General features: G+C 33.7%; 1 protein-coding gene across 1 annotated transcript in view; it reads right to left on the bottom strand.

Annotated features, from left to right (window-relative positions):
• LOC101893325 (uncharacterized) overlaps window positions 1–14,686 on the bottom strand; it is a 33,212-nt gene extending 18,526 nt beyond the window's left edge. The window contains exons 1-2 of the mRNA XM_059119830.1: window positions 14,650–14,686; window positions 14,178–14,287 (exon numbers count right to left, since the gene is read on the bottom strand). Of these exons, the coding sequence (XP_058975813.1) occupies window positions 14,178–14,201 (24 nt within the window). The 5' untranslated portion in view covers window positions 14,202–14,287; window positions 14,650–14,686. The remainder of the gene's footprint in view (window positions 1–14,177; window positions 14,288–14,649) is intronic.
• Window positions 14,687–15,390: the final 704 nt, after the last annotated feature.

Here is a 15,390-nt window from a genome sequence, read left to right as displayed (position 1 = left end):
GAATTTTTCAAGGGTCTTCTATAGTCAGAAGACTTTATGCAGATCATCTGTTGACAGAATATATTTTCCAGGTCTTCTGTGGACAGGGTGCCTTTTACAGATCTTCTAAGAACGTAATTACTTCTACATGCCTCCTGACGACAGGTGATATTCTTCGCTCCTAATGTAGACAGAAAGATATTAAAGGTCTAAATACCTTGACAGATTTTCTGAGGGCAGAAGACCTTCTTCAATTCTTTAAAATATCTTCTACAGGTCTCCTATTAACATAAGGTATTCCAGACGATCCTCTATGCGCTTTCTTTGGACATTTCTTCAACCTTCTATGGGTCTTCTATGAACCGAATACCATCTACAAGTCTTCTGTGAACAGAAGGCCTCCTACACGCTTTCTTCTGTGGACAAAATATAAGAAATATTTCATATATCTCTAAGATGGAACAGTTTCAGTCATCCAATACCAATGCAAAAGCTTTGCTTTAATTTTGTTCATAGATACGAACATTTTACGAGTTGCTCTCTCCATATCTAAATATATATCATTTGCGGTAAAACATGGCTAAAATTACAGTGAGACTGAGATTTTGCTCTCATCTGGTGCCCATGGGAGAGATCAAATTCAAAAACACACTCCAAATTTTAAACTGTGTGCTTACTCTCTCCATGTGCCCACGGGCGCTCTTTTCATGAACGGTCTTCTATGCATTGCCTGCTTTCAGGTGAACAACAGCTAATGAGTTCAAATATCTCTTGTAAATTATTAAATATTGGAAACAAAAATTTTCCACAGGGCCTCCATGGCCCATGTAAATCCAAAAAACCTTGAAACTAATTTCCACCAAACAAATGACCAAAACTCGATTGATATTCGCCGTGATCGAATAAACCAAACTAACGGAAAACAATAAGAATTTATTGATGAGGGCCATTTGTTTCAACAATATTCAAAATTCAATATTTTGCTATGTGATGGCGTTTTTTAGTTTCTTTGACAGCTTTATTTCATTAATCAAGTGTCAAACAATACTAAGTTAGCGCACAGCTAGCCAGCTCTTGGCTACATGGCCCAAGTGTCTTCGCACATACTAACGTGTATTTTGTTGTTGTTTTTTTTTAATTTTGTTTATTATTTTTTGATGTTTAAATGCCAGGCTTAAACAACTGACTGACAGACTAAACAAGTCACATTGGGTGTTTGTTGGTGGTGTTGTTGTTGTGGGGTATTTTTTTTTTTCTATTTTGCTTTTTGATAGCTTCTTAGTGATGATTTGTCTCTTGTGTCTCGTGGCTAGCCGTAACAAGACACCATCCGATTGTTTCGTTTCGTTTGTTGGCAAAGGGCGTGTTAGGAGTCTTGACTGGTTATTTTGTTGCAATTAAAAGCAGTTATATGTCTTTGACACGTATGTACGTACGTAGCATGTGTGTGTGTGTGTGTGCGTGGAGAATCTGTGCAAACGCAACGCAACGAATTTAGCATGGAATGTATGGGGTTAAGGTTAGATGAATGAATGGTTTTAATAATGGCTTTTCCCCAGGTCCAAAACAAAAGCAGATAAAAAATAATTCGGCATTAGACCTCACCAATTAATGCGGAAGCCGTTGTGTGCGTTTGTGTGTCAAAAGTAAATATGTTTTTAATTGCAATCAATAAAAGAAATAAACAGCTAAGATAATACACAAAACCGTTAGGCTGGCTGGCTAACTGCCTAGATTAAGGCATCAAAAAAACATCTGAAATGACCTCTGAAAATGTCAAAAGAGATTTTTGTTGGTTTTGATTTTTTATCTCCATTTTCTTCTTCTTTTGACTTAAGAATACTGCCCACATTTAAGGCATAATGTCAAATTGCCTAGATAACAAGTTTAAATGTTATTCTTTTTTTTTTGTTCTGTGTGAGCCAAGTATGTGGAACACGATTCCAAGAGTGGCAAATTTTTGATAGACAGCCTTAACAAATTCTCATACACGTTGTATAAGAATTTCAATATTACACCCCGCCAAATAATAAACACGAAGTTGAAATGTGTTTAAAGACCCATCACGTTTTTCTTGCTCCTCTGGCCAAGCCATAGGTCAAGCAGCTTCTCCTTAAGTCACTCACTCTAGGTACATGTACACATACATTGTTTGGCAAGTATGTATTTAAGTAAAAAAAGAAGAAGAAGGCGAAAAAAAACTAATCACCTCAAAATCACTTGACGTTTTTGACATAGACAAATGTTTGGAAATCTCAACTGTAAGTAACAAGTAAACGCTTCGGCAAAAAAAAGTGGTTACAAGTCTTGTTCACATGCGTGCCAGCGCAGAGTTGTTATAAACGCATGACATTTGGCCACAACGAATGTAAAATCTAAATCTGATCGATGGATGGCTGATGACTCGAATGGAGCCAAAACAACTTGTTGTTGTTGTTGCTTTATTTAAAAAGAAGGCATTAGCTCAGTTTTGACAAAAGAAATATTTCGTACGTGCAAAGAATGGGAAGAAATATAACCTCTCTCTCTCTCTTCTGCCCACACATTAGTGGTGGATGGATGGATGGATGATTGTGTGCAACACCTCTCGGTGATTGATTATGCTGTGATGTGAAAGGCATGTAAATTAATTTGAAAATAGAATTGGGTGTGCTCGTTTTGACATTGAATGTCACATATGTTAGCTTTGAGTTATACTATCTGAGGCTTTTAAAGGGGAGTTGCAGGTTCCCAGCATCTGACAATTGTTATGTTCTATTCATCTGTTTGCGTGGGAATGTCCTTGAATAATAACAATAATAATCGTGATAATACTATTGCGTATGTAAAATAGGTTATTTTATGCCTACTTAAAAAACAAACCCCTTAAGAGCAGCCTTACTCACAATATATGCATTGGTAGCGGTGCCAACTCAACGGGAAATTAAAAAAGAGAGAAAGAATATGTGTGCTTTATTTATATTCTTTCGTTCGTAGTTGCTCATAACTGCTTTTTGAGCAGTGATAACCAAGAAGAGAGCAAATTTAAGAGTACATGTGATAAGAAATTATTCGGAGGGAATATTAGAGCCACACAGTCTATTGAATCACAAATAAAAGTGATAGTCTCTCCCGCTATCTCTCTCTCTCTCTCTCTCTCTCTCTCTTAATAATCTCCTCTATCAAAACTATCTTTGCATTTCTTGTTTGCCATGAGTGTTCTCAGACTTTAGTGAGTAATGGTGTTTGTTTTGAGATAAGAGAGCTCTAAAGGTAAAAACAGCCATCGACATTGTTAGGTCCCCTGAATTGATAATTGGATAATTGTTTAACATCTGGTGATTCAGAAACCACTCAAAGCTATGCGAAAGAAACCTGGTAATTTTCGAAATTTTGGCAGAAAATTAACTAGATCTTTGATATTCCGAGACAAAAATGTATTACCTGGGCCAAAATCTCCAAATCTCTTGCCAAAAACATGCTATATGAGCACTCATGGTTAGAAATAGAGGTATCAGTATATAATGAATTCTCCACTTCTCGTGAGGAACTAAAAATTCTCCCTTTGGTAAATTTTTCAGTAAAAATTAAAGAGAGGAGATAAATGTGAAAATGGGATCTTCTCCGAAACAAAGAAGAAAGTCTGAAGTAAAATGCCTCAAATGGAAAATAACCAAGTATTTCACATGGTATGATCCCCAGAGAGAGAGAGAGAAAGAGAGTGCTAAAGTGCATGTGCTAATCTGACCGAAGCTGGTCGAAACGAGTACAGTGTGTTAATCTCAAATTGGAGGTGGTCTTTAAAATTGTAAGCTAATTCAGGTCTTAACCAGTTTTTGACGAATAACGTTCTCTCAATGCACTCTTACCTCTTTAGAGACTGGTATAAACCAATGTTGGACAAATGACATAATCTCTCTCACATGACACATCCCTTTCCCTCCTTCACATTACACACAATAACGAATTGAAAGATTGGGGGAAGAGAGAAATGTGACTCTCTGCCCAATGGGGATGGATATACTAAATCGGTGTCACGATTTGTCATTTTAGCATTGCATTAACGATACAATGCCTATCGAGAGAGGAAAAAATACTCTCAAAATATTCGTATTGTGATCGGGAATAAAATCCCGGCTTAATTTCCTTGCAAAAACCAGGTTTGGGCAACCTCTCACATGACACATATTTTTACCTCTGTTCTCATCCATACACACTCTTTTAAAGGAATTCCATTAACATTCACACAATCACAGAAATGAGAAGGAAAAAGAACTCAAAAGTAAACAACATCACACATTTCTGGCCCATCACCCATATATCTTTCTTCACATACATAAACACTCATTTATCCATTCAGACACACAGTTACAAAAAATAATGGAAAGGGAGAGAAGTTTCTGCCCAACGCAGGCTTAAACAAGAACGACAAAAATCATGAGAGTAAATAGATTTTTCGGGGAGATAAAATTCATACGATAAAATTCATACGTGCAGAATTTGGCTGGAAAATATAGTTTCCTTTGAAGGGAGTTCTCGAAATAAGAGAAAATATATTGCTGATCCCAATTTATATCAGGACCGGGCAGAGAGTCGCACTTTTACCTTCTCCCAATTTGGTGACTCTCTGATGGGATTGTTTTTCATTGGTTCTTATTGTGAGCGAGAAGAGAATTACGCTCACTAAAGGCATGCCCAGACCCAGGTCTGTATATATTTGGAAACAATATCTGCTTCTGCCTGGCCCTTGTCTATATATGTATTTGGAAACAATGTTTTAATAAATAAAATATTCAATTAATACATATTTTTGATTTTTTAGAGAATTTAAAATATTTAGGGAGAAAATTTTGGAGTTTGTCATTATTTATTGTTTTGGAAAGCCTTATCTGAATGTTGGGCCATTGAAACAGCAAATATTTCACAAAATGGTCCTTCGATATGGCAATATTGTGCAAAACAAAGCCAATATTTTGCAATATTAGCAAAATTTATTAATCATATTGTTTCATTTATTTTATTTCTTAGAAAGAAAAAAAAAACTATCAATAAATATAATTATGTGATAATCACCGCTGCTGACAATGGCTTAGTTTTCAAAGTTAGTAGCCGTTTCCGATACTGATTTCATGGATGTTTTTGATATTTTCAAATAAAAACCATATGCAACGTTGGCCACGACTATTTGTCATGCAAATTTGAAAGTAATAAAAATTATTTCTTTTTATATAGAAAAAATACCACCACAAACATAGAGACATATTCATTGCTAATTTTATAAGTTTTTAAATTGTTTAACGTTCGTTTGTTATTAAAATTTTATAGGTTTTTTGTTTTAGGGTTGACAGCCAGCCAGCCAGCCATTCAAATGCTTTGTAAGTTTTATGGGTTTTTGTGCAAATTCATCAGCGTCATCATCATCTTCAGCGATTTGTAAGTTTTATCTCCCAAATAATCATCTGCCGCCTTAAGTGGCACATGCTTCCAATAATCGAATACAACAAACTCATTATGCGTTGCATTCATTTGGTGGGGGGAGAGGGTTTTATGGGTTTTCTTTGAAGCAGATGTCAAGTGGATTACTTAAGCCAAGATAACAGAGAATGGAATGGAATTTTTGAGAGATGACATTTAAATAAATTTTGCCAATCGGCTGGTTTTTTTCATGAAGATGACATGTTTATGATATCATCTAAATCTAGCATAATGAAGGCAGCCTCAGATTATTTTGCACATTTTTCTTCACAAAAAAAAAAAAAATGAAAAAAAATATTTGAAACCAATAACATTATCATAACTAGTTGAATACATAATTGACCAAATAAAACTAGTCAATATTAACTAACTAACAACGTCAGAAAAAAAAGAAGGTTCACCTCCCCTCCCTCTCCCTCTCTCAAAAAGAATTATTGAATTATGCGGCCACAGAATTGTGAAGACAGACAAACCTTACGCATTGCCATAAAATATTGACTTTATGGCAACAAGGTCAACTGGCCAACTGCCTCATGACATGGCTGGTGGAATGTCTGTGGTGGTGAATGAACGTGAATGTCATGGAGGCTCCATTTGGATTCTGAGTGCATCTTTTTTTCAAAAGCTTCACTCAAAAACATGCATCATACACACACACTCTCACACCACTCTCGTAATGCACAAAGAGAATGCAGTTACTTTTACAGCAGAAGAAGAAAAAGATAAAAAACGCAACTGGTTTGCAATGCAGTTAAAATTTAATTTTATACCCTCCCCTACCCCGGTAAATTAAGGCTTCCTACATGGATTTTTGGTAAACTTGTTCCAGAGCTGTTTTACCAAAAATCGAAAAAAAAAACCAGCCCTAACCAAAAATCGCAAAAAAGAGCGCTGTGAAGGCCACAACAATTTTGGTACTTGCATTGGAAATCCCTCAAAAAAGCAGTTGTTGTATGTTTTCCAAAAAAGCAAAAAAACGGAAATTTCTTTTGATTATGGCCAACCAACACAGGATCCACAATGGCATGTATTTCTTTGGATTTTGATTTGATATTAAAATCATATTTTTTTTTTTTGATTTGAAAAAAAAAATCGAATTGATTAGCATTAATTAAATTAGGCCTCGCCAAGTTTTATATCGACATTCCGGTTTATGGACGAGCCAAACAAAACATCGATTGTTTGCAGTCACATCCGCATTTGGCTTGGCTACAAAACAAAAACAGCTATGCCAGTCCAAAACAAAAACAAAACAAGATCACCAACATCATTAGCATCCATCTGCCCGCCATCAGCAGCAGCCGAAGAAAATGTTAGTGACAACTTGAAATATTTGGCTGTGATGTCACCCCAACCAAAATAAATATTTTTGTTTCATTTTGGCAAAAAAAAAAAAAAATAAAAGAGTGGTGAAAACCCGCAAGTTTCTTTTGGCCATAATTTAAAGCCATCTTAGACAATTTTGAGAATTTGTAACATCCGCCCAGATATTTATGGCTTGATTAAAAATTATTTGGGAATTTTGTGGGGAATTAGCACTCAGCACGCCAAGTGTTAGTTAAACCCCCACTCGCACGAAAAACCCCCACCACAAAAAAAAAAAACAACAATTAAAAGAGTCAATAACTCTTCTAACTTCCTTGGTATTGCGTCCCACATCTATCTCAACACGTCCATCTAATTTAGCCAGGTTCGGTTCGGTTCTGTTGGCATTTGTTATCTTTTGGTTTGGTTATTTTTTTTTGTGGCTGCTCGAAATGTTCTACTTAAGGGCCAATTAAATTTAATTTTGCCACCATTCTGGAAGTGTTCTTTTGGCCATAACAAAAATAGACATTCACTCAGACACGAATTGGCCAATTGGTATGCCAAACAGACAAAGTTCTGTTATTACAAAAAATGCAAAAAAAAAACACAAAAAAAGTTAACCCAAATAACACTTGGGAATAGGTGTTGAAACGCAGACAAAGAAGAAAGTATGGAAACCCCCATGGCTCGATTTGATTTATAATAGGTTTCTGGGAACAAAAAAAGAAACAAGGTTTTGAAATCATTCAAACACAGTAAAATGACAAATGAAACACAAGAATACCAAATATTATTCAATACTGGAAACCAAAACCCTCCGAGGGGGCACATATGGAGAATATAGGAAGGAAAAAATGGTGGAGTTCATTGGATTCCTGAGCAACGATCTTTTTCAACGGGTACTTGGTAACCGGTTAATTGTTAGCCAAGAGGTTACTTGCTAACCGATAACCGGTTCCCAAATGCTCAGAAATTTATTGAAAACTATTCTAATGCAACATTTCATATAACTTTTACCAAAAATTACTTTCTTTTACTGCCAACTGCTTTGTCTTTCCTGTACCGACTACTCGATTACTTATCGCCCATTAGATTAGTTTTGGGTACCCTATAATGTTTGTATATTATGTCGTATATTGAGTTAATTTTTATAAGCAACTCTCAATTAGAAGTGAACGAGAGTTCAGTGAACCTGTTTTTTTTAATTTTTTTTCCAAAATCCATTCATCCTTGCTTAGAAATGGGGGAAATGGTTATTCGATTACTCGTTAGGAGTATAATGAAATTAGAAAATATTTCTATTTAAATGACTCCCTGGATTTGAGTAGGGTGTTTGGTGTTGGATGGTTGTTTGGAAAAGAGAAAATTGTTTAATTGAGGACCTAAATAACCCGATAACCATTTGGCAAATATTTAGGTAATGGTTACTCAAAACGAAAACCAACACAAAAACTGAATGCTTTACATTTTTCTTTTTTTAAATGTAAAAGCGTTATTCCGTTATTTGTTTGCTCTCTTCTAATGGACATTTGGGGAAGTTTCTATTGACTTCGTCTTTAAGGCTGGACCATACCTGTAATAGCATTGTAGAATGAACCGTGTGTCAACTGTTTACGAAATGAAACAATGTATTCCTTATTTCTATTCGAATACTCGTTGGTCCCGGAGCACTCCCAAAACTATAGACGTATAGCTTCAATTAGGCTAATACAGACGAAAATAAATTTATTCACTCCTTAATTTCAAAATATATAAAGCAGCCGTTGAAGAGGTCACAATACCAATCGAGTAACCGAATACTGATTTTATGCAAAGCAAGAAAACCGGAAAAGGGTTAAGAACTTCAGAAGAAAAATCATTTTCCAGACACTGCAATAAAAATTCGCTTTTCGGTTGAGATTGGAAACTTTTTGGGCTTTATAAAACGAATTCAGGAAATGAATACCGGTTACCTGAAACACTTTTTAAACGAGTTTTATGTAAGAATTGCAAAAAATGAGTTCTGCTTCATTTGAAGTAAACCCGGAATAAATTTTAAATATTTAAAAGGTAGTTTTCATTATTTTCTATAGATAAATAAGAAGCAAATACCGGTTACTTCAAAACATTTTCAAAAATTTCTCCTCTTCTTAGACCCAATATGTAGTAGAATTCATTTAAACAGCCAGAATATGACTGTTTTTATAGAGAAGTAATTCACGACAAAATTTGTGACGACATGAAAAGTGGTTATCGGTTACTCTTTATGAATTTATAATATTTTTTAATTTTTCCTGGACCAAATATGTAGTAAAATTTGCTTAAGCTTCAAGAATAGGATATCTTTTTATAGAAAAATAGTTCACATCAGAATTTGTGATGACATGAAAAGTGGTTACCGGTTACTTTTTATTAATTTCTCACATTTTTAACCTTTTATAACCAATTATTAAAATAAGCAGTGAAATTTAATTCGAGAATTGTCTGTTTGATGTCTGCTCAAGATTGAAGTTGCATTGGAAACGGTTATCGGTTACTTCAAACCATATTTTAATTGGATTTTATTTTTTTTAGGCGTAAAGTAAAAAGAACCTGCATTCCTTTCAATTTATCCCAATTTCTTTCCAGAATTAAGCAAAATTTCAAAATGGTTACTGAAAAATTGAAATCGAGTACCGGTTACTTGAGACGAAAATATGTAGTTTTTTTTATTTATTTAGCTATTATCTACTATAATCAACTACAAACTAATAATTCACATGCATTTTTTTCCAAAAAAGATGTAACCGAATACCGGTTACTCATCGTGGAAGCACTCTTTTTCTTATTCAATGGATTTGAAGAGTTCAAATTGGAATACTTCCACTCATTTTTCCTAATTTCTTTCCAGAATTAACCAAATTTTAAATCGGTTACTGAAAAACTGAATTCGATTACCGGTTACTCGAAAATAATTTATGCAATTTTTTATTAAATTAGCTATTATCTGCCATATTTAACTATTAACTACAATTTATGTAATATTTGCATGCATTTTCCCCATAAGACTGTAAACGAATACCGGTTACTTGAAAGGGTGCATGCCATTTTTTTGGTTTCTTGAGAATGTAAGCATTCAAATTTACTCATATCTCATTACTTGCTCCGGTTTCTCTCAGAATAAAGCTTTTTTCAATCCGGTTACAAATTAAATTGAAATCGATTACCGGTTACTTGCAGCGTATATATGTTTTTTTTCTTTTTTGATATTTGGCGATTGTTATTAATTGTGTTATTAATTACGAATATATTTAACTCTTAGCTACAATTTATTTAAAATTTCCATCCATTTTTCCACTAAAGCTGTAATCGAATACCGGTTACTTGAAACGTGTGTACTTTACTTTGGATCTATTTGAATTCAAATTTATTCATATCTCTTCATTTGCCCCAGTTTCTTTCCAGAACGAAGCAAATTTCAAACTGGTTAGACAAAACCCAATTCTCAATGCGTTGTGTTTTTTTTTTTCTTCTTGGCCAAATTTCATTGCACCTGCATTTCTAACGGTTTATTGGAAATAAACAAAATTTCTTATATAACTTTAATGACATGTTTATGGCCCATATAACTGTTAAAATGAAACAATTATCTTTCTTTTCGAGGGGGTTTTCAAACATCCTTATTCACCGATCATCCCAGAACATTTCGGACGGTTGCTTTGTCTGCATGTCTCTGTGTGTGTGGGATTTGTTTGAGAGAATTTTAGCCAAACAACAACAATATTGTGTTCTAAGATTTTTTTGTTGTGGTTGCTGTGTTTTTTAAATAAAATTATTTAAATCTCGTTTTGGCTTAGAGCAAAGCACCGCTACAGCATTTTAGCTATACGGTTCGAACAACTCAAACATTGTCATAAATACCGTATAGCCAAAGACCCGAGGAGTCAACCAATCAGCCATAAAAAAAATAACGTAAAATGACATCATCTGTTTGCGGCGGATTTCTTCTAGTCATCAACATCATCATTATTATAATCGTGTGCTGGCGAAAGATAGAAAAGATAGACTAGTTGCAGAAATTTCGCTTTTGTTTTCGAAACATTTTGGCCGAGAAAAAAAAGTGAAACTCTTTCTTTTGGGTGGCTGACAAAGCACCTTTTGGCTTTTTTCGAATTGGGAACACAGATTAACATAATATGTTTCGTTTTTTTTTTTTTCTTCTCAATTTATGGCCATTTCTTTTCAAAATACACATATTTGCCGGTCATCGTCAACGCCTTTCCCTTCGGTATTGTTCACGCCAACACAATGCATTTTAATGCGTTACCTCCCGGCAAAATTTGTATTGTATTTGAAACGTGATATATTTTTAATGATATTATTTCAATAAAATAATTTTCGAAATCGTTAAGCTCTTGAGGAAATAATCAATTTCGCATAAGCCAATATTATTTGGGCGTTCAAATATTATTACGTATCCCAAATATTTGTTTGCCATAAGTGATCAAGTGTGTCTAGTTTGATTTTTTTTTGTTAGGTTGTTTATTTATTTGAAGAGCCAGACAATGCCATCTCCCGAATATTCAGAAATTAAAGCCGTACTTGCTAAAACCGGTGAATGACCTTGAGAAATATGCAAAGTAAAAAAATTGAAAAAAAAAAACAATACTTGTTTTGCAGCAACGGAAGCCGTATGACTTGTGGTGGTGATGTGAGTGTGCGTGTGTGTTCTTGTTAGCCAAGGGAACCCAAGAAGTGTTCCTGACATCGCACATATACACACACTCAAATCCGTAAAGTCATCATGTGTTGCTGGAGTTGGATTACAAGCATCATCCATCCGAAAACAAAAACATAATTAACCAATTTACAGACTCATTGCTTTGGTGTGGGCTTCAGCCTTTTCTGTTATTGCTGTCTTTTTGGGGCTTGGTTGTTGTGTTTGAAATCATCATCTTCTTCTTCAGCAGCAGCAGCAGCTGATTTCTAGCTAGGCATACACACATGTGTACACCAGTCAGTTTTGAAATTTTTTATTCAATTTGCTAATTAACCTGGCAAATACTTGCTCTCAAAATAAGCTACTTTTTTGAATTTGAATTTTTTCGATAAACTCAAAACATTGGGCCGGCTGTAAGCGTGGTGTGTATGTGTTGCATTTTTAAGCTGTCTATTAGGCATTGCAAATTTTGGACAAAAGAAAAACGAAAACAAAAATTGAATTGATAACGAAATTGAAATTAGAATATATATTCTTCAAAATAGAAAACGCCTGACTAGATTCTTAATTTGTTTTCATATGAATTGTGGGGGTTTTTTGTCAAGAGAGAGCGAGAAAGAGAAACTCTCTTGGAGGTGAGAATTTGAAATCCCGGATATTTACAAACACAATTAGAGCAGTATAATTCTCAATAACACAAATCAAATGTGTTTATTGTTGAATCTGCAGACTGCAGAATCTGCAATTTTGGAATTAGCATTCAAAACTAAAATGGAATTAAGTGAAGGCTCGAGTTCCGGCCTACAAGAGCTCGATGATCAATGTTAAAGACCCTTTCAATTTAAGTGGATTTGAAACCACAAATGCCAGGTCTAAATGCCACCCATTTTTGAGTCTGAATTCCAGAAGACACCTCAATAAATATTAACTTTCAATCTTAATGTTTTCTAAATTTGAATTGAATTATTATTGAGTTATTGAATAAATATTGCAATATCTGCTATTCCGGAATTAACTTTACAGCGAATTGAAATTAATTCGATCGAACTGATTTGATGTAGGGGATATGGGTCTGCAAATCTTGGTGTTGTATTTCGAAAATCATTGAAGACACTCGATTTTCAAAATCAAAAAATTGATTTGAAACCACAAATACCAGACCTAAAGGCCATACACTTTTTGAGTCTGAATTCCAGAAGACACCTCCATAAAAATTTCCTCTCAGGATCCGTAGCATCTTCTTCATATCCATTTAAAAAAAAAAAAAAATCACCCCAATAAAAATCGTGGTCAAAAGTCATTGAATCTTTCATAAACACCAAATAGCTTTAGGTTAGGGAAAAGAAGGTAGGGGATAAGGGTCTGATTTCTACGGGGACACAATTAGGTCTAGGAAAAACAGGGTCGGGAAAGAATTAATTAGGATCTACAATGGTATACCAAGGTCTTGGGTTAAGGGTTTCAAAAGGGGATATTTTAGAGAGGGACAATTTTAAGAAAGGGTTTTGGTAGTTGGATTTTTATTTCGATTTCAATGACCATTTTCACAACGATAATTTATTGGTGAAAACTTTATTCAGCAGGAAAAGAAAAAGCAGGTATCCCTCAATGAAAAAAATATTTGTTGAGGTGTTTATCAGCTATTCATACTCGCATATTGCAGACTATTTGGGACAAAGAAGAAAAGAAAATAAGAAATTCTCTTTTTGGCAAAAAATCTCCATGAAAAGGGAAATAATGTTCCCATTTTGGTATAACATTTCCTCAAACGGAAATATTTTTGAAATATTTGGAAAACGCGGACTAAGCCCAAAAGTACTTAATTTTAAAAAAATTTCCCTTTTATCTAAAAATTCCCAAAGAGGTAAATTTTTGTTCCAACTTTTTTGTACGAATCTTTTTCATTTTTTGAAATATTTCGATACTAGTTTAAGTTTGAAAACAAAATTCGAAAATTTCCCATTTCAGAAAAAAAAATTCTCTCAAAGGGAAATTTTGGTTTCGGCATCATTTTAAATATTTCATTCAATTTTAATAGATAGGGTTTAAAAAACCTTTTGGTAAAAAATTAAATAGTCCAATTTTGGAAAAAAATTTTTTTTGAAAAAAAATCACTCAAAGGGAAATTTTTGTTTCGGTTTTTTTTTAATTTATTATTTTTTCGAAATATTTGTATCTCTTTTAGAAGCTTGTAGTAAGGCGAACTATTTTGGAGCAAAATATCAAAAATATCCCTAATCAAAAAATTCCATTTGAAGGGAAACATATATCCCTTGGGGAAAATATATCTCCTATGGGGGAAATTTTTTTTGCCTTCATTCCCTCTAAATTGGAAATTCGGTAATTTGGGAACAAAAAAAAATCTTCAAATGAAAATTTTTAATTTTTGAGTTTTGCCTTGTTAAGGCAAATTGGCTATTTTTCTCTATTGGAGAAACATAGAGGCATTGGACCATTGGAAAAATATTTATTTTATGAAAATTTCCAAAAATAGGGTCCTAAAAGACAAATTTCCCATTTAAGATTTTCTAAGAACTAAATTTTTCTAAAAACTCAATTCCTTGAAAACCCGAATTTTTCTTCTTTGAACTAGAATTTCCCATGATGGGAACTTTATTTTAAAGTCAACACTTTTGAGATTATTCCTTCAACACTTTTTTATAATCCTTTGCAAGCTCGATCTGATCTTGAAATATTTACTTTTTAAATTAATTATTTTCATGTTTATTATTTGTATTTTTTTTTAGTTAACACTCACCATGCAAAAAACTGCACGCGCCATACTTCAGCAATTATACACGTGGTAAATCACAGGTATTTAAAATAAAAAATATTTATGTTTACGTTCTAGTGATCCAGTAAATAAATCTTGAAATAAAAAAAGAACCAAAGAAAAACAAAAAAATTAAAAAATTTTGTCAACACTTTTTTTCTACAGCACTTAATATTATATTTTCTGTCTTCTAAATAACATGCTCTTTAGTTCTTTGCAGTGTTCTTTTTTTTTTGCATTTTTATATTACAACAACAATAACAAAAAATATTCCTTTGTGGGTCCTTTTGTGATTTTTTGTTTTTAGAATATTCTGTTCATTTTTTTATTCTTTATATTTCATTAGAAGTTTTTTGGCAATAGTCTTTTTTATATATTTTTTTGGATATTTTTTATAAAATTCAAAATTTACAATTTATTTTAAATAGAGGATAAGTTGCTAAGCTTGAGACCGTACCGTTTTGATCGACCTATGAGAACTGAAGATGATACGGCAAAAGCTTTCGAATATAAACAACGTCGGTGCGCAAGCGTTTCTTGGTTTGGAGATGCGTTGTGACGTCACTGAAGGAGAGTAAGCCAACAACTACCTAACACCTCAGCAATCCCCTCGACCGGGCACACAAATCTGCTCACACAATATTGCCAGCATCTGACAGAGATACCAACAGCAAGAACAACAACAATAACAGCAAACGAGCAGATATTTGGTTATGGTTAATGGAGATGAGCTCCATGCAGTCAGTTTGGGTGTGTGTTGTTGTACTCTTTTTTAAATTTCTACTCTCTCGAAAACAAAACCACTTACTCACGTTTCAACCACAATCTCTTAAACACAGCCAACACAATAACAACAACAACAATCTTGGCCAAAAGCTAAAAACATTTGCTTAAAAAAGCCAGCCAGTCAGTATTGAAGAATTCTAATTTTGGCAAATTCTCTTTCTTTTTTTGGCTGTGAGAAAATCACCCCTTTTTCTCGTCAGTGAGTGAGTGTGTGTGTGTGTGTGTGTGTGCTGGCTTCGTGGTTATGCTTAGCCATCAAATTTGGTCGATCGGGTTTCTATCTATATGATATTAATTTTCTCAAAAAATAACCAGAATTTCTTGGTTTTAATTTTTTCAAAAAAAAAACAAAAAAAAAATCTTGTTTCCAACCTGAAGATTTTACCTGTGTTGATTCATTTGAAAAGAAGAT

Source organism: Musca domestica, unplaced genomic scaffold, assembly GCF_030504385.1.
Source record: "Musca domestica strain aabys unplaced genomic scaffold, Musca_domestica.polishedcontigs.V.1.1 15, whole genome shotgun sequence".
Taxonomy (NCBI): domain Eukaryota; kingdom Metazoa; phylum Arthropoda; class Insecta; order Diptera; family Muscidae; genus Musca; species Musca domestica.
The sequence above is the reverse complement of the archived record's forward strand: the minus strand, read 5'-3'. Positions and strand labels throughout refer to the sequence as shown.